Raw genomic sequence first — 19,646 nt, 5'->3', positions numbered from 1 at the left:
AGTCCTGACAAAACTGTAAATGAGTGAACAAAATGTCCTTGTTCTGAGCCTTGATCAAAACGTAATCGAGATAGACAATGAGTCTGGTCCCTTGCACTTTGAGGAAGGATACTATAGGTGTGAAGGCCTTGGTGAAACACCAAGGGACTTACGAAAGACTGAAGGGGAGAGTTTTTAAGTGGAAGAATGAGGTTCCCCTGAAGAATCTTCCTGTGAGAAGGATGAATTGGAATAGAGAGGTAAGCATCCTATGGATCTAACCTGACCATCCAATCGTCTTGCATAAGGATATCTCTGAGATGAAGAATTGTCTCCATTTTGAAATGATGATAGACAGCAGAATCGTTGAAAATCTTCAAATTTTAGACTATGCGAAACTGTTAATTTGACCATCCAAATTAAAAATATAGTCTTGGTAATTGGATCAGGCCCTGTCAGCACCCTTCTTAGGGTCTATGCCAAATTTGGTGAAAATCATTATTATATTGGGGTCAATAACAGGAGTGGAAGTGACATTTTAGGAAGGGAAGGACATGGGCATTCAGCTTTTAATTTATTACGAGAATACTTGTCAAGAGCGTGGTGAAGGTAAAAGGAACGTATTTTCAGCCACAGGTTCTGGGGGAAACCACTCAGTAGAGTTGGGATTGTGGATGAGGGAGGGGTCGAACATAGGATCACCAAGAAGATCAAGCAATTCGTCAGACACTGGGTGAGCAACACCACCGCCAGAATGTGACATTTTATGTTTTTTCTCCCGAGTCCCATAAGATGCAGGATCTGAAAATCCATCTAAATTATTATTATTGATGACATCATTGTGATCAGTGTCTTTGAGGTGAGTAACAAGTAAGGGAGAGAAAGGGTGGGAGGAGCAGTAATAAGGTAAACACCTTTTTAAGAGACACTAGAGGTGGCTGCACGCTTCTTACTTTTTTTAGAAGGCGTTTCAGAGTAAGAAAGCATTTTAGACAGGGATGCTTCTAAGAATTTTGAGACATCTAACATGGAAACAGCAACAGCTTGCTGGACAGAATCCTTAATAAAGGATTTTAAATTGTCTTTAAATCCCTGGGAGTCTTCTTCCTCAGACATAATGAATAAAATAAATTGGCCAAAGAAAAATATATTAAACAAGTGAGACTCAAACTGACAGCAAAAACAGCAATTAAAGGGTTAAAACCCCAGAAAGAAAGCTAGGGGGAGTGGTTTGAGCCAAGGGGCGTGTGAGGTGGAGTTGCTGTGTGACAAGGGGAGGTTGGTGAAGCATCTGAGGGAGATGGGCCTGGCCGCACAAGAAGGAACGAGACGTGAACAGTCGGAGGCAGCAGGCTGTGAGGAGCTTGAGCAGCATCGGAGAGAGCAGGCTGTGAGGAGCTTGCAGGTCACAGAACGCGCTGGAATAACTGATGCCGCACCAAATAAGGTGCAAGCGATGAAGGAAAAACTTGACGAGCGCGAGCTAGCACCAGACACATGGTAAAGGGGCAGCCAAAAGGCACAATAAATCATTATAAGATAAAAAGAATTCCATAGTAATAGAAAAAATATACTAATCTTGACTGCGAGCAGCAAGAAAAGAGTATTTGCTGTTCTCAGTCAGGATAATTATTTGGCTAACTCAAAGTCCTGTTGGCAGTTCTATTGTGAGGTCATCTTTGTAGTTTTTTCACTCAGATGTTTTGGGTAATGTAGTTTCCTTTTTGATTGGCTGCTATTAGCTATGAAAAAACAGCAAGAAAAGACTGCATAATATCACCCCCCAGTGTTGCAATAAAATCATGTATTACTACAGTTGATTTCCTTGTGTTTTACTGCAGCCTCCCACAGTGTTCTAAAGAACAACTAGAGTGTTAATAGTGTTACTTATGACAGAAGTATGGCACATCTGAAGTTGGTTGAATCTAACTGGTAAAATTTAAAACATTTAATTTAGAAAAGAACAAATGAGGGGGTTCAGTTTGTCATAGAAATTCTGGTTAGTTCTGTGGAAAGAAAAATAGGACACATTTTAAGTGAGTTCTCAAATATTTTCTTCTTCTATTTCATTAAAACATTCTGACAGGCAGACTGAAACATGAACTTTCAACACCAGAAGCAGACTGCCAGCTTGCTCCCTGTAGATCAGCAGCTTTACTACAGTGTTATAATGAGCAAATAGAGTGCTAACATTCTGAATTCTGAATTCATGCCAAAAGTGTGACACATCTGACCACATCTTGTTGGAATTAAAGAGGAAAACTGAAATCATTTTCTACTACTCAGAACAAAGACATTTTGTTCACTCATTTACAGTTTTGTCAGGACTAGCTCTTTTGACTCTGCTTTTTCATCAACGTTCCAAAATCGGATACTGCAGTAAATATGGAAATTAGGGAGCTTCATAACAAATAAGAACAGGAAGGACGGGCTGGAAAAGGGGTTAGGGCAGAAGTATGGAGAAGTTACAGGAGTGTTGGAAGGTATTTACGGAGGGACATGCACCCACCCACCATTTCACGTTCAGAAACTGCACTCACGAAGTTGCTACAGCCAAAAAAGGAACCAAAATTGTAGTAAATGTACTCCAGACCAGAGCTGGAGTAAGTGTAGCATCACACTTGGCCAACCACTGGTACTGCCACATTCTTCATAGAAAAGAATGGAGGTAGGGCCTTAAAATATTATCCTATGGGAAATTACGCTATATTAAATTAAATGATTTAAACTTCTAAACAAATATAACTAAAGGTAATTTAATGTTAAAAGCACCTAAATGTACAAAATATATCACATTAATTAACGTGTTAAAATAAAACAAAAATATGTTTTATTCATAATTATTTAAATTATTAAATTATATTTTTAAGTATTTTAAATCATTTAATTCAACAATGTTTCCTATGGGGTATGTTTAAGAATCTCCCAAGATTATTTTCTATGGGAGGATGTTTCGTACAAACGTTTGGCAATGTGTGGTGCTAGACTTACGACTGCTCCTTTTTAGCTGAAGTAACTTACACTTGTAAATCTGGCTCCACTCCTGATTTTGGGGGTGAAGAATTCTGAGTAACTTTACTCTCATAAATGGTAAATAGCCAAATGTGGTAAAGAAACCCAAAAGTGTAAGAGTAAACATACATGGATAAATTACTCACAGGTGTATGTTGTGCTTGTAAATGGCCCCGTCTCTCTTTAGTACTTACATAACCTGTTACCTTTCAGACTCCAGATGAAGTAACTTGGATACTGAAAGCTATTAGATTTTTAGGAATGTCATTAACTGGGAGCATACATCGCATTTTCGTGTTAAAGAAATGGCTTTGAAAACAGGTTACTTGGTGTTGTTCACACAATATAAAACTCTATATAAATATATTTAATAGTGATTTCACTAAACTTGGAAATTCATTCAAGCCTAAAATATAGATTGTCAAACTACATGTGAACAAGACCTCGTCCACTGTCAATCAATGATTTCTTCTGGCATGTTGCAAATAAATGACAATGCCTTTGCTGACCATTCCCGCACAGCCAGCCAATGTCTCTCAAACATGTGGGCTTGACTACAGTAACTGAGAAGATATTGGGACTTTAGGTGAATTATTCTCATGTTGGTTGCCCATATCTTGATTTCATTTGCAAAACCAAAGGACTATGGAAATCTGATTCTTGGCTTACAACTGAACCAAATGAACTATATATATTGAATGCAGTAGAATGTGAAGTTAAAGCCCACAAGAAATGGATAAATGTTCAGTATCTTGAAGCCACGAGATCCCCCTATGATTGCAATAGTTTGTTGTTCTTAACCTCATTACGCTATTTGTTTTATTTTAGCTCTCATGTGTTCAAAAACCTGATCACTGTACTCGTCTAATTGAGTTTGTATCTTGATTACAGGAGAGAATAGAAGGCTCGCCTGATGCAACATAAATCAGAGAGGTTGGAGTTTTCATCAGATGGAGGGTTTTGACAAAGAAGAGGTCAACATTACAAGGAAATTATGAAAACTCTGTGGCACTTATTTATAAACCCGCAGTACATTTCTATTATTGTGATAGAATTTCCTCAGGGTGATGGAAGGGAAAATGAAATTATAAGAAATTTGTTTTGTAAGAAAGAAATATCATGTAAATAGATATGAATATTGAAATTTCTGTTTGACACATCCTGCAAGATTGTATAATTGCTCTCCTACACAAAAATGCTTTTGGGGTATACTTAGTTCTGTAATGTTGTAGTGCTGAGAATTGGAAACTGACCGTCAATAGATCATAATGGCATGTTTTTAATTAATTTAAAAAAACTTGATTTTTGTACTCACTTTACATGATGTATTCTTGAATAGGCTAACATCTCTTTAAATGTTGTTTTTAAGGGTCTAACCACTCACGCGTGAGGTTGAAGAACAAACATCACCATGGTTGGTTGCCCTGTCATTTTATTCTGCTGTGTGTGTTGGCCTAACTGGGGTTAGCCAGGTGGGAAACTATTCAAACGTGAGGCAAGCATTCAAAGTATATATAATATTATGTTAATTGGTTTCCAAAAATGATTTTTGTTTCAGGTCTTGACATTATGCAAGATACACTGTGTGTGCATTGCTGACAATAAAACTGAAATAAAACTTCATATATTATAGCACTTGTTTAAATCAACCTAAGCTTCAATCAGTATTTACTTTTTTACTTGATGGAAAAAAGCATTACAAATTGCATGATAACGCACCATTTATAACATGGGTACTCACAAACTTTCTCTCGGGAGGCCAAATTTACAGTGTGGTTTGTGCCTGAGGGCCGCGCCGGTGGGGGCGGGGTCAGTGAGGGAGGGGGCGGGGTCAGAGCAACAAAAGAAACTGTGACCATGAGGTTGAGCACAGATCCCTGCAGCGGATGCCTTCGTCCACTGAGCCACCAGACCCGGCATACACACATCTCCCTCTCTCTTTCTCTTTCTATCTCTCTCTCTCTGTCTCCCTCCCTCTCTCTATCCCTCTCTCTATCTCTCTCCCTCCATCTCTCCCTGTCTCCCTCTGTCTCACTCAGACTGTCTCACTCCCTCTCTCTCCCTCTCGCTCCCTGTGTCCCTCTATCTCACTCAGTCTGACTGTCTCACTCCCCCTCTCTCTCTGTCTCCGTCGCTCTCTCTCTGGCTCCCACTCTCTCTCTCTCTGTCTCCCTCCCTCTCTCTCTGTTTCCCTCGCTCTCCTTTCCTCTCCCTCACTCTGTCTCCCTCCCTCTGTCATTCTCCCTCGGTCATCCTCCCTCGGTCACCCTCCCTCTGTCACCCTCCCTCTGTCACCCTCCCTCTGTCTGTCTCCTCCCTCTCTCTGTCTCCCTCCATGTGTCTCCATCTCTCTGTCTACCTCCTCCCTCTGTCTGTCTCCCTCTCTCTGTCTCTCTCCTCCCTCTGTCTGCCTCCCTCCCTCCTTCTGTCTCCATCTCCCTCCGTCCCTCTCTCTCCCTCCCTCTCCCTCTGTCTCCCTCCCTCTGTCTCCATCTGTCTGTCTGCTTCCCTCTGTCTCCCTTTGTCACCCTATCCCCCCTCTGTCTTCCTCCCTCTGTCTCCCTCTGTCACCCTCTCCCCCCTCTGTCTCCCTCCTCCCTGTCTCCCGCCCTCTGTCTGTCTCCCTCCCTCTCTCTGTCTCCCTCCCTCTGTCTGTCCCCCTCTGTCTTCCTCCCTCTGTCTTCCTCCCTCTCCCTTTCTCTGTCTCCCTTTCTCTGTCTCCCTCTTCCTTCCTTTCCCTCCCTCTCCCTCCCTTCCTCTCCCTCTGTCTCCCTCCCTTTCCCTCCGTCCCTCTCCCTCTGTCTGCCTCTGTCTCCCTCCCTTTCTCTCCCGTCCTCTGTCTCCCTCCCTCTACCTTCCTCTGTTATCTCACACTGCCTGTGTGGGCCCGGGATGAGACAGCTTCCCTGGCACACACACACAGCCGCACCCGAGCACTTCACAGGTCTTTAAAAGACCATTTGTATGTTAATGAGGCTTTTGTATTTCACCTCTTCTCAGCACCCCTGCAGCTTCCCTCTGACTATCACTGGAATGCCGGGACCCTACAGAGCAGCAGAGTCTCTCAGAGTCGCGTGCAGTGTTTGCAGACACTCTTTAAATGTTTTTTTTAAAAACACGGGTACGAGGTCTGCAAGGTCCGCGGGCCGCCACGGAAGGCTTGCCGGGCCACTGGCGGCCCGCCGGCCGTACTATGAGTAACCGTGATTTATAACTAGCTTTGGCAAAGTCAATAGCTCTCACCTATGAGACCTATTGGATTTGGCAATGATTTTTAGCCATGCTGCACAGCTTGGCCGAAAATAACGTAGAAAAAGTTAAAAAGTGCTTTGACACAGCTGCCGAGTCATTTTGTAGGTGCTTTCCAACACCCATAAAAAGTTGTGGAAATGCAATTTTTGATATAGCACTAATGAGCTTGTGCTAATGCACTTAAAAGAAAAAGAATAATCAAATGAGGAGTGCATTGTGGTGCGGGCTGGGGAGGAGACAACATAGAGGGAAGGAGGGTGGGCGAGAAGGATGCAGGTGGGGTAGAGAAGGACTAGTGAGAGATGACAATGGTTAAGCAGAGGATAGGGAAGCACACTGACAATAAAGAGCAGTTGGAGAAGCAAATAGACAATAAATCAAGCACATGGACAAGGAAGAGTAGGCAGATGAGAATGCGGAAGTTAAACGACAATGGAGGGTGGGCAGGAGGGGATTGAAAAGCATAATGAGAGCAAAGGGGGCATGGGGAAGCACATGTAAAAAGAGAGTGAGTAAGCAAGAACATCAACGTAGAATGGGTGGGCGAGTGGAGAGGTACACGGACGAGAACGGGGAACACAAATTACACAAGGGGGACAGCTATAAAACACATGCACACTTGTTGGGTACTTAAACTAAAATAAAAAAGTCATGCCTGATAAGGGAGCGGTGGAAGGACACAAGTAATGGATTAATTCTCCAGAGGAGACACAACACTTAAAGAGGAAGTAAAGCCCACAGAAGCTGACGAATAAGAAATAAGCATATGTGAGTGACAATAAAGGCAATCGATAGTAAGCAGTGGTCAGACTGTAAGCTTACAATATGTCTTGCAAAAGATAGGTCATGCACAGTATTATGAGAGACCTAAAAAATAAAGTGAGCTAGATTGATCTAGATTTAAGTACTTGATACAAGAGGAATAAATTGTTGCAGGCAGTCGAAAAAGCCAACCCTAAACGTAGGCTAATCATTTGGTGTGGTGTGACTTAACGTAAAGGTGCACTGCAATACAAATGTTTGAAACATTAGGGAGACAGCTAAGTTATCAAGACAGGCGAAATCTTTCAGTTCAGATAACAAATGATGCAGTGGGGGAAATGTTATGCATGCAAAATTGGCTTTAAGTCTGTATTTTGTTGATGTGACAAAAAAAATTACAAATTGCATTTTTCAATCAATTTAATGCAGATGATTTGTGCAACCTAAAAAATGCAAGCTTGTTATGGGTTTTGCAAAATGAAAGACAAAAAACACTACAGTAAATAATGAAAACTACAAATGAAGTATGATATCATTTTACTAAATGAGTACTTCAAATTTCGGTGCAGACAGGAAAAATGTAAAGAGCCAAAAGCAATTATCAAAAATTAGCTTTCGAAGTTCAGGCTCAGGAAATAAGGACCTCTTTGGAACTTGAGTTTTTGAAGATGTAATATATAATAGCACGTTTTTCATACAAAGAAATACCAACACATTTTACCATGTGTGAACATGACAAATAATTTCATTGCTGTTTTGAATCAAAAGATGTGAAATTAATCAGTTAGGCTATGTTAGTTCACAAACTGAAAACCCACTCAATTTGGTCAAATCACAGTTTCATTAATATACCACACAGCACATTTCTGTTTATCTCACATACATAACATTCATTTTCTCCAGAGTATCCTGATTCTAAAGAACCATATTCGAGCTCTGTGAGATCTTTAAAAGAAATATTGATAATTTGTATTTCTAATTTAAACTGAGCTTGATTATAATGTTCTTGAAACAATGGTATTATATGTACGTTGCTCTTCCTAGTACAAAAGTGTTTTGTAAAACCAGTTAAATTGGTTATTTCAGAGCTTCAAATTATATAACTTTACAGCAACTGACTTTCTGTTCGTTCATAAGTTTGGAGAATGTTTTATTTTGTCTCCCATCAAAATACAGATTGATTTCTTATAGAGTTAGCATTGTGTACGAGCTAATTTTTAATTTGATTATAGTTTGTATGCTGCTGATATTTAGCTTTACATATTTCATCTAAAAAGTTTTACATATTTCATCTACAAATACAATTTGGGTGTTTTCTTGTATGACATCACGTCAAACTCATATGTGTTCAATCACTGCAAAAATATCCCTAACTTTCCTGAATGAATTGACCATAGGTTCCTGTCCTCTGAGAGATACCCAGGCTGTAATTCTATAACTTCTCAAACAATAGTTACAAAAATATAAATTGTTATCAATTTTTTTTAGCCATTGTCTTCAGCATACAATTGTGTGTGAGTTGATTGGCTACCCATTGCTGATAGGCTTACTATACAGAATTTGTGATCTTTATTCAGTTGCACTGTTTTGAATAAGGAGTTCAACAAATTACACACAGTTCTGCTCAGAGTTCTATGAAATGTACAGTGGCCTGCCTTCTAATAATACATATATATAGTACATTTGTGTTCTGTCTTACTTCAGTCGTTCAACTTGATTGATATAAATATTTATCATTAAATATAACTGTTAAAAATAATTTTGTCTCAAGTACAATTCTCTACAGTTTAGTTGAGCAAATGTTATAATGTGCAGTTTACTATGCTGAACTCTAAACTGTAACATATTATATGATGGCAAACATTACAAATAAATATGCTTAGCTTCTCTATTGGGTCACATAACTACTATGTGAAAACTAAACAATATTATTGTGGCTCACTGAACTTACTAGTCACTCTTTAATTTTTAACTTTCATGTTATTTCACATTCATATTATCTCTCCTAGAATCGTCCAACAGTGCTTGCTTCATTGCATACTCAATTTTTTTTGTCCACTAGCATTCTTTTTTAAAGATGGTACTGTTAATATGCTTCTACACAAATTGTGAAGATTTTCCTAAATATTTAGAATCACTTTCCATTCTTTAAATGCTGATTTTGTAAAACAATCAATAGTTTGGGAAACCCAATTTACCCTTGTAGGCTTGGGCGATAATGTAAATGGTAAAAGGAGCCTGAAAGGGATTTGATTTGCGACAATCTTTTTGTAGTTTACAGATGAATCAGGGGGTTAGTCCTACCTGAACAAACACCAAAGTGCCATTAGACAACATCAAACAAAAATGATATCTGAGTATGAAAAACACGGGAGAACCTAGTAGTTTGGAAAATATATCTTATTTTATATTTGATTTGAGATTGGAGTACAAATGAATAAAAACAATCAGCAACTTGTCATGAAAAGAAGTCAAGACAAATTAACCTAACAGCACATGATTAAACATCTATTCCAATTAAATCAAAAGCAAAACATATCTAAATGAGAGTACATATTGCTCCAGAATAACAAAATTTCTAAGGAATAGAAGATGGGGTCGACATTTCGGTCTGTTCGGCTGTAGTCCATCTGACCATCTTCAGGACGAGTCGAATTGTGGCTGAGAGAAAGGACTCTTTCGAAAAGTATCAGTACCATATACTTGAAATATGGTCACTACTGCTAATTTGTAGGAACTGGCAGAGGCAGCCTAGTACCAAAGAATAAATTGATGGTTACTGCTGCAGATGATGTACTGTAGTTAGGGATTTGAATTTCCTGTACTACTTCTTGGAGCAAAGTGCATGTGCATACAAATGAATGGCTGCAGAATGCTGTACGTTCATGCAGTCGGCAGAAAGTCAGTCAGCATGCTGACTGACTTTCTGCCGACACGTTACACTGCAATCAAGATTGTGCATGAACGTACAGCATTCTGCAGCCATTCATTTGTATGCACATACACTGTGCTCCAAGAAGTAGTTTAGGAAATTCAAATCCCTAACTACAGTACATCTGGAGCAATATGTACTCTCATTCAGAGATTTTTTGCTTTTGATTTAATTGGAATAGATGTTTAGTCATGCTCTGTTAGGTTAATTTGTCTTGACTTCTTTTCATGACTAGTTGCTGATTGTTTTTATTCATTTGTACTCCAATCTCAAATCAAATATAAAATAGGATATATTTTCCAAACTACTAGGTTCTCCCGTGTTTTTCATACTCAGATATCATTTTTGTTTGATGTTGTCTAATGACACTTTGGTGTTTGTTCCGGTAGGACTAGCCCCCTGATTTTGTAAAACAGCGAATGATCGATTAATCTTCCACCAATAATCACATCAGAACAGGAATTAAAGACGGATTTTAGTCTTTCTTTAGTCCCCATGATGAATGTGCCGGCGGAATATGTTTATGATTTTTGAAGCGCATGGCTACCTGAGGTTGGTGAGATTGCTGGATGAGGTGACTATGCCTGATAAGAGGTTACTGGGGGAATAACCAGGTCTTGAGTTTTTCCTAAAAGTGAGTTCACCTTCCAGTAGTCTTATTCTGAGTGGCAGACCACTCCATAACTTTGGGACCAGTTGTGCAAATGGTCTTCCGCCCCATCTGCTCTTTTTTTTTTTTGAAAACCTTTATTGAGACAAAAACAGGAGATACATGCGCAAGCCCACAACCACCACGGCCGGCCGCAAAGATAGGAAAACAGGATAACAGTATAACCACATACAATCAGCATATAGCGAAGTCCGACAGAAGTGACTACGGGATGCGCAACACAAAAGAAGAGGTTTTCGTTTTAAAGTAGATGAAGCGAGGGGGCTGCAACAGGACTAAATACACACCTTACCAAAAGGGGATACAAAAGAGACGCAACAAGAGGGGCTTACCCCATGTACAGTCGAAAGTAGGCCGTAAAGACAGCAAACATATGTACACAGCAACAGCAACAATAAGATCGAATATTAAGCAACGTTACATACTAACAACAGTTCAACTCACATTCCCAGGAAGCCCACCCCCAAGAGCGAAAACAATGAGTCCTCGAAATACAGGAAGATAAAAAGGTACGAAACCCAGAAGCAGCCAACCCTACGAAGAGGAAAGAACCCTCCCAAAGACGGAAAAGAGCTATAGTGACCATATAAGAAAACAAACTAAAAAAACAAACCCCCCCACACCCACCACCCAGCACTCCTGTAATGACTATGGCCAACCCACTAACAGCGTGCCTGTCGCCCCGGAACTGCCCCACAGAAGGGAATTATAAAGATATAAAGAGAGGAGGAGGAGAGAGACAAACCCGCACTCAGCAGGTAATAGTCGGGCCACCCATCCCCAGACCCCGCCACCGACACAAAATAAACATAGATTATCCCCGGCTCAGCACCAAACTCCCTGCGTAACAATCAACAATAGATCTGACGGAAAAGGAGACATCCCGACCCCCCCCGCCACCCGGAACAGCAATAAAGTCCGACTTCGAAGCCCCGTTCACCCCTAGCCACCCAAGGAGTATACGCTACCACAGTCATAGACAGGGGAAATCAGCCCTGTCCCCTGCGATCAGGAATATCGACGTAGTCCAGCAGCACAGTAGCCGTCCCGAACAAGACAAAACAGTCATATGACCCCAGCATAGCACAGCGCCTTCCATCAAAGTCCGTCCATTCCAACGACCTGTGTGCGACAGCGACATAAAGGTGATCAACGCACCGTAGCAGTCCACCTGGCCAGAGCAGGAGCAGCAGTTGCAAAGCCACAATAATCCACAAAGGAGTGTTCGAACATGGCGTCTGAGGGCGAGATTCCAAATCGCGAACCAACACGCCTACATCAGACCGCCGCACCTTCGTCAAAAACAGCATTGCGGGAACATCAGGAGCACAGACCTCCAGCACCCCCGGGCATTCCCTGGCGGGCCGTCCACAAAACTCGGACATAGGACATGGTTCATCGTTCCGCAGTCGTGAAGGTGCTCGGTCAAACAAGGGCACAGCAGAAAGAACCGCATCCAGACGGAGCCCTAGGTCATAGGCGTCGCCACAGAGAGCAGAGCGAAGAAGACCCAGGGCTCCCAGAATATCTGCAATCCGCACCGGTGCCCTAGGAGGGGAGGATGTGGCAGATCCCCGTACATTTGGCCCAGAACGCCGTTGCAGCCCACAATACTGGTCCTCCACAGTACCGTCAGATAGCTGAGTACCATGCCGGTGAACGTGGGAGCACCCCCTGGCCGGGGGCACCAAGGGAGCGCAGACCCCGCTGCACAATGCAGGGGTAAACGTAACGACTGTCGCTGCCATGTTACTGGTCGTGACCAGGATCGTGAAAAGAAGGTCCAGTTGCTCGGACTTTAAGATGGCGCCCACCCCATCACGGAGCGAGCTAGTAAGAGAACAAAGGCACAGACAGGTCCGGACGGTGAAACAATGATGCGCTCACAGCCGGTATGCCGGCCACTTAAAGATGCGGAGAGCGGGCAGGACGTAATCAACCAAGTCAGCCACTGCGAGCCGCCGGCCGGCCGGACCACGTCTACTGCGGCCGCTATGTTCCGGGGTGAAGGCGGCAAGAGCCGGAGAACAAAGACCCCTCAGCGCCGGGCAGCGTCCGGGAGAAGGCGAGAGCGTCCCAGCTCTTCAACGGCAGGGAGCGCAGAACATGATACACCAACGGAGTCGGGGTGTCCTCCCGGACCCGAAAATCGAACTCGGGAGCAGGATGGATGCCAGGAGAGGTCCCGGGACGGGAGGAAAACGGAAGGGTCGGCGGAGCCGAAGGATTAGGCGGCCATCATGTTCAGAAGCTAGGCTCCTCCAAGACCCCATCTGCTCTTTTAATTCTGGTGGTTCTAAGAAGATGTTCTTGGGACGATATTGGTCATCTGGCATGTATATAGGGGAATACCAGACCTCTAAGTTTAGATGGTCCTTTGTTATTTATGGCCTTATGTGCAATCAAAGTGGTTTAAATGTAATCATCGCATCAACAGGTAGCCAGTGGAACCGTTTCAGAGACTCCCTTACTGGGTCATGATTTGAGATTTTGAGAAGCCTTGCTGCAACGTTTTGCACAACCTGTAGTCTTTTTAAAGCATATTTTGGTGAATCCACATAGAAAGAGTTACCATAATCTAAGCAGGCAGCTATCAGGGCTTGAATCACCGTTTTTCTTCAATGCTCTGGGATCAGTTCTAGTATCTTCCTGATCATTCGTAGTAGAACGAAGCATATGTCAGACAGTTTTTTTGCTTGGTGTCCATTTTCAGTGCTCTGTCCAACCACATTCCCAGATTCATAATAGGGGATTTCGGATCCGGGGGATGCCCATACAGTTCGGCCAGCCGTTCCATCTCATTGCAGTTAAGTTTTAAGCTGTAGTTCATCATCCAATTGACCTCTCTTTCCAGGCAGGGTACCAATTGCTGATGTTCAAGGTTTGGCCGTTTGCAGAGGAAACAACCAGCCGTGTATCATCTGCATAGGAGACGGCCGGCCATATACCAAATCCTGCACAATTGTTGCCAGCTGTCGGATGTAGACATTAAACAGGGCGGGGCTTAGTGACGATCCCTGCAGCACTCCACATATAGATGGCAGACTATCAGAAAAACATGAATTTTCCATGACCTGGTAGGATCTGTCTTTTGAAAAGGATGTAAGCCAGTCCAAGGTTTTGTTCTGGATTTCTCCTTCCCTGAGCCTGTCTATCAAGATGGCATGGTCTACAGTGTTGAACGACGCACTTAGGTCAAAGAGCAGAATTACGGCTCAACCACTGTTGTCCAGTATGTCGTTAGGCTCCTCATTGACTGCCAATAGGGCAGCCTTGGTACTGTGCTGGGCACAAAAACCCATCTGTTTAGGATGGAGGAGGTCGTTATCCTCCAAAAAAATGGATGATGCCTGGTTGACATGTTTCTCCAATAGTTTTCCCACAAAAGATAGCAACGATATGGGGTGATAATTGTCATGCAATGTCGGGTCTAGATGTTTTTACTTTTAGTAGTGTCTGATCACTGCATACTTCCAGTTCCCAGTAAGCGGTTAGGTAGCTCAATTAGTGAGAGAATTATGACATCTATCCCTTTAGATAGAATGTCGGAGGGTGCAGGGTCTAGTTGATTTCCTGATTTTGTTACGCTCATTAGGCTATGTATGCCATCTTCGTTCAGCAGAGGGAACTGTGATAACACTGGAGTTGTAGGCAGTTCCCTGATATCTTCTTTATGCCTAGAGTCTGACTCTGTCTTGCCCTGAAAATATCTACAACTTTTGTTGTTAAATAGGCCGCTATCTCATTACATCTTTCCTTCGTGGATTGTGGGTGGGTGGGTGTTACCCTGATGTGTTGTGGTCAGTGGTTTAGCGATCTTAAATAATTCCTTGGGGGTATTTGAGGCCTACATAATCTTTTCTTAAATTAAGAATTTGATGCAGAGATTCTAGAGGACAGGAGTCGCCAATATCTGCTGGAATCCCTGCATCAAATTCGAGTAATTACAAGTTTTCTTTACAGAATGGGGAACAACTGAACAGACCCGGTAAGCAGGGGTTCTTTTCAAGCAGTGTTGGGTGGGGTGAGATGTGTAGTCTCAGGGTATGGTTCAGCCTGTCGGGGGAAGCACAGTCTGGTCCCCTGACCATTGCAGGGGTTCAATGGGGTCAGGGGTGTAATGCTACCCAAAACCCCTCACGTTCTAGAATGTAAAAGTGTCCAGTGTCTCTGTGCCCAGAAATATTGGATCTGGAGTTTGTGGATCCAATACTTCCAGGCCCAGAAACACTCCACCACTTGTAATGAGCTCCTTCAATGGGGTCAGGCAGTAGAGGCCCGTGGAGGGAGATCCATGGGGCGGTAAGGCGGGGTGGGGGAGGGAGGAGGGGCAGGGTGGGGGGTAGTAAACACCAGAATATGGATGAATGGAGGTAAGTAAACATTTAAATAAATCAAACGAATTTTGTTGCGTGCGCTGCATCACAAGATGCAGACCCCCCGAACTCCCTCCATGGGCCGCTACTGGGGTCAGGGGTATACTGCTACCCAGAGACCCTCCTGTTGTAGCATGTAAAGGTGTCCAGTGTCTCTGTGCCCAGAATTATTGGATCTGCAGTTTGCGGAGCCAATATTTTCAGGCCCAGAATCACTCCACCACTTTTAATGAGCACCTAAGTAATTTATCAGAGTAAAAAGCTTAAGTCTACCATTTAGAAGCACGGTACTAAAGAATCTCATTTATTTATGTATCTAAGGGGCACATGCATCAAGCTAAGGAATTGCGATTACTCAATAGCGATTTTTAAGGAATCACTATTAAGGAATCGTAATTCCTTATGCTCGTAGGTTTTGCTAAAATATTAGGGATTCCTACACATTCCCTAATAGCGAATTGCAAATTGCAATTCGCTATTAGAGAAAGCTTTCCCATTCATTCCTATGGGCCTATTGGAATGAATGGGAAAAGCATTCATAATTTGGGATTACTAAATAGGTAATTGCAAATTGCGGATGCAATTTCAAGGGTGCTAGAGGGCCATAAGGCGAAAAAGGGGAACTCATCTTTGCTGCTTACTCTTCCTAAAGAGTATTAGTTTAAAATTATTATTGCAGGTTTCTTTTCTCTCTAACAAAATATGGAATATCTTCACTCTTGTGCAGTCAGTTTTGATTGAAATGTCTTCATGAGCTCCTATTGAATTCCTCTAATTTTCTTTATGGATTAGCTGTTGAAGAATGATTCTGGAACATATGGCATCTGATTTTTAGAACAATGTTGTATTTTAAAATTGGTTCAGATTCACTTCAGAATATTCAGTCTATACAATCAAAGTGTAATAACCTGCATCTTTGTTGGCTACGAGAACTTGCATCATATTAATGGGCAATTCAAATTATTCATGTGTCTTGTATTCCCATACCAGTCAATCAGGGCGCAGAAGAAAGCTCCTTCAATCCACCTTTCTTCTGCTGAATTCTGAAGGCATCCTTTCCAGTGGCATCCAATGCTGTGAATCAGTGAACATCATGTTTTCTTATATTACAGCCCAGAACTATTACTCTGTGCCAGGTAAGATACCAGTGTTTAAAGGAGTGCCACACTCTTTCCAAATCCTTCACTTACTCCCATTCAAAAAGACACCACACACCACAGTTACTCAGCTACCTTAATTCTAGCAACCACATCCGTGTGACAATCATCGCCACACCTAAGCCAACAGAAAACAACAATGTTAAACCACATGCTGATAAACATTCATCTTTACCAGAGAAACTTGCCTGATAACAAACTCCACAAACATCCCAGGCGTCCTTATCTCAAAATGCTGAAATGCCACAATAGTTACAATTTTAATAAAAGAAACAAACATGGAAGAGGACTCAGTCATCGACAAAGTAGTATGGGCCTGCATTCTCCAGAAACCATCTAACCTCATCTCCAGTAACCATGTTACCTCCATGAAACACCTCACCTGCTACTTTCCCATATCTCACTTCCAAAGTTATTCAGCCTGATGTACACACCCAAGTACACATCGATACCATAACAGAGAGAATAATCGATCTTGCCTCAAATAAACCTGTCAAACAAAACCAATAGCTTTTATCTTGGGCATCAAGACTTCCAATGAGACCGTGCTACCAAAAACCTGCTATCCACACTTGCTGAACTCTTAAACACTCTAAAACGTGCTTGATGATCTCTTAGGCACTTAAGCAGTATGTCATCAAGCCTAAACACTACCAGGACAACACAGTCACTCCTATTCTTTCCATGATTTCCTTCCACTGCCTTAACCAAATCATAATGGACCTAACAGATCATTTTGTATCCCATTTAGATTACATTCCACACATCATCAATCCACCACATCGAACTAAAGTCAGTAAGCTCTTTTCCTGCTTCAAATGCATCCCCAGACCCTCTCTCACATAAGAATATGGAGCTAGTTTAGATTTTAGGTAAGAGCCCTGCAGCAAACTCACAGTCCCACACATCATTTATGAGTTATGGCATTCTCATACTTTGTTACGCCGATGGGCAAGATGCATTGGGGATCCTACAGCATCTTCTACGGCAACCTTCATAAAACTAATAAAGTGTTTATAAAAAAAATTAAACAATGGCAGGCCCTCCCAAGCATTATCTGTCTTGGTTTCTGGTCATTTGACTCAGATTTCCTTGGACACAAGTAGAGTCATCTGAAGTACATACCTATAACCGATAAATCACGTGTGCTGCAGTCACACTAGGATGGCCTGACCAGGACGTTTAATAAATGACAACACTTTAAAAGGTGAACAACAAACAATGGCAGAGACCGGGAAGGCATTACTATCTGATACCAAACACACAGGTGACGGCAGGATTGCAGCCTTAGCTCGAGAGGCTTGGTTGTCGAACATCGGGTGGTGGCCTGAAGGGGTCCACTATTGGGCAGGTATGATGGCCAGATCAGGAACAGGGTATCGGTGAGCGGTTTCCTCAGCAGCTGACTGTGGTAATAAATATTAGTCTTGAGTATGATGCCACCTACTAACAGACAACAGACAAGAGTCTGGCATCATTATTTATACAGTATATTATTTAGCATGAGGGACCATCAGAAAACTGGTGTGATTGCCTCCATAAAGGCAAGCCCTAACAATTAAAAAAATATTTGTTCTCTGCAATCTAATTCATATTTCCTTTGGTTCTGCATTGAGTGTGTCATGTGCCAGCTTTTCGAACCCCCTTGCAGGGGCTTCACCTATTTAGAAATTGTAGAACTCCATGCTTGCTACGGTTAGATACGGCTATGTAAATTAAGTAGGCAGTCCTTGGTTTGAGCCCTAGGCAAACATAGCAGTGAAGGAGAAAAGGGTAAGGTGTGAATGGAATCTTTGGAGGCGAGATGGTCTGCTGGTTTCTGGATGTGTACTAGTCGTAAAGTGTATAGTTAAGCTGATTGTACGAAGAAAGGTGTTTCTCTCAGTAATAGGTTCTGGAAGGTAGGAATATCTATTATTTTGTTTGCTTCAGACCTCAGCTTTCTTCTAGGCTGGTAGATATGGATGTTATAGGAAATTCACCTTTTCTGCATGATCTCCCCAGATCTTTGATTTCCTGGACCCTGTAATTTTCCTGGCATTTTACATCTGCTAACAAGTAGTAAACTTAACTGCCTATGCTCCACCTTTAGACATGGTTGAAATGGCCTATTTCTAACTGGTAAATTCAACTTGCCCATAAAGCGCTAATATATGGTGTACAAAGTGAACATAGGGCGTTGAAGTTAAGTGCCACTAGTGAACTTCCGCACATATTTTGCCATCCACTGCAGTGGGGTCACAAACATAGCTTCAGGCCTACCGTGAGAAGCCTTAGTGCTGTAGTGGTAACTCTGCAATGAGATCGGATGAGGAAAGGTAAACCCCCCCTTTTAAATATTAGTAAGTCACCCCTATGTATTCCTTGTAGGCCACAAGGTAGGGTGCACGGTATGTAAAAGTGAGACATTTAGGAATTATTATTACCAGGTCCCTGCAGTGACAAGGCCCAAAAAGTCCTTTTCACTGTGGCAGGCCTAGCTGTACTATGTAGAAAACCAGGGACCAGATAGAAAACAATTAAACAACTATTTTTATACTTCTTAAAAATCCAATTCAATGGTGACGTCAGATTTTTAATAAATATTAAGGAAAAGTAACTTTTAGAAAGTTACCCTTTACCTGCCTAAACTGTCAGATGACGAATTAGTATAAGCTTCTGCTAGCTCATGTGCCCAGCCTTGAGTAGATGTGAAACTGGCATGAAATGCCTCCCAGAGGAAAACAAAAGGCTTACCGGAATAGGAAGAGATGACTTCTCTGAACTTCACAGAATATTCAGAGTGAGGGCTGCGGACATCCTGTGACAATATGCTGTCACATCCTGCTTGACAAGTCTGTTGAGCCACATGTAACACTTGGGGCTCACTTTAAAGGGAGCGAACAAGATGCTAAGACAATTCTTGTGGATCCACTGTACAGGTGCGGAGAGACCCTGCTTTTGTACTACCAGCCTCCTGTCTCTGGGTTTATTGTTTGTACAGTGCCTGCTTTAAACTGAATGTTCATGTTAATTGTGGAGGACACTAGGATCTCCCCACTCACACCCCCAGCCTCAGAACCCAGGTTTAGTGTGGCCAAAGACATTTGCCATCTTGGATTTGCCTTGATACATTACAGCTTGGGCACGTTTGCCGTAAATTGGTAAGGGCCTGGGAAGTTTATTCTATTGGTTAAGGAGGGGACAGGAGTCACCCCCCACCACTAGTAACCATGGGCAGAGAACTCCGTTCCACCCACGGAGTGTGCAGAGTTTTGCCTGCTCCGCGGAGTAGGCAAACCTCCGCACACTCGTGGCAGAGCGGAGTTGGCCACCCACCCGCACTATTAACAATTATGTGTAGGTTTTAAAAAAACGATTTAAAGACTGTGAAAACTCCTTACCTTATCTGTGGGATCCCCAGGCTGCCCTCTTCCTCCATCGCGACTTCTTCGTGAAAACTGCGCATGCGCGGGCACTTCTCAAAAGGTCCCCCGCATCTCGGTATGTCTCATATCACATCTTGG

General features: G+C 42.4%; 1 protein-coding gene across 1 annotated transcript in view; it reads left to right on the top strand.

Annotated features, from left to right (window-relative positions):
- Nucleotides 1–4,614, top strand: part of PECAM1 (platelet and endothelial cell adhesion molecule 1) — a 588,149-nt gene extending 583,535 nt beyond the window's left edge. Inside the window, exon 16 of the mRNA XM_078654345.1 lies at nt 3,883–4,614. Coding sequence (XP_078510471.1) covers nt 3,883–3,915 — 33 coding nt within the window. The 3' untranslated portion in view covers nt 3,916–4,614. The remainder of the gene's footprint in view (nt 1–3,882) is intronic.
- Nucleotides 4,615–19,646: the final 15,032 nt, after the last annotated feature.

This window comes from Lissotriton helveticus, chromosome 7, assembly GCF_964261635.1.
Source record: "Lissotriton helveticus chromosome 7, aLisHel1.1, whole genome shotgun sequence".
In the NCBI taxonomy this organism is placed as follows: domain Eukaryota; kingdom Metazoa; phylum Chordata; class Amphibia; order Caudata; family Salamandridae; genus Lissotriton; species Lissotriton helveticus.
This window is presented reverse-complemented; position numbering and strand designations above follow the sequence as displayed.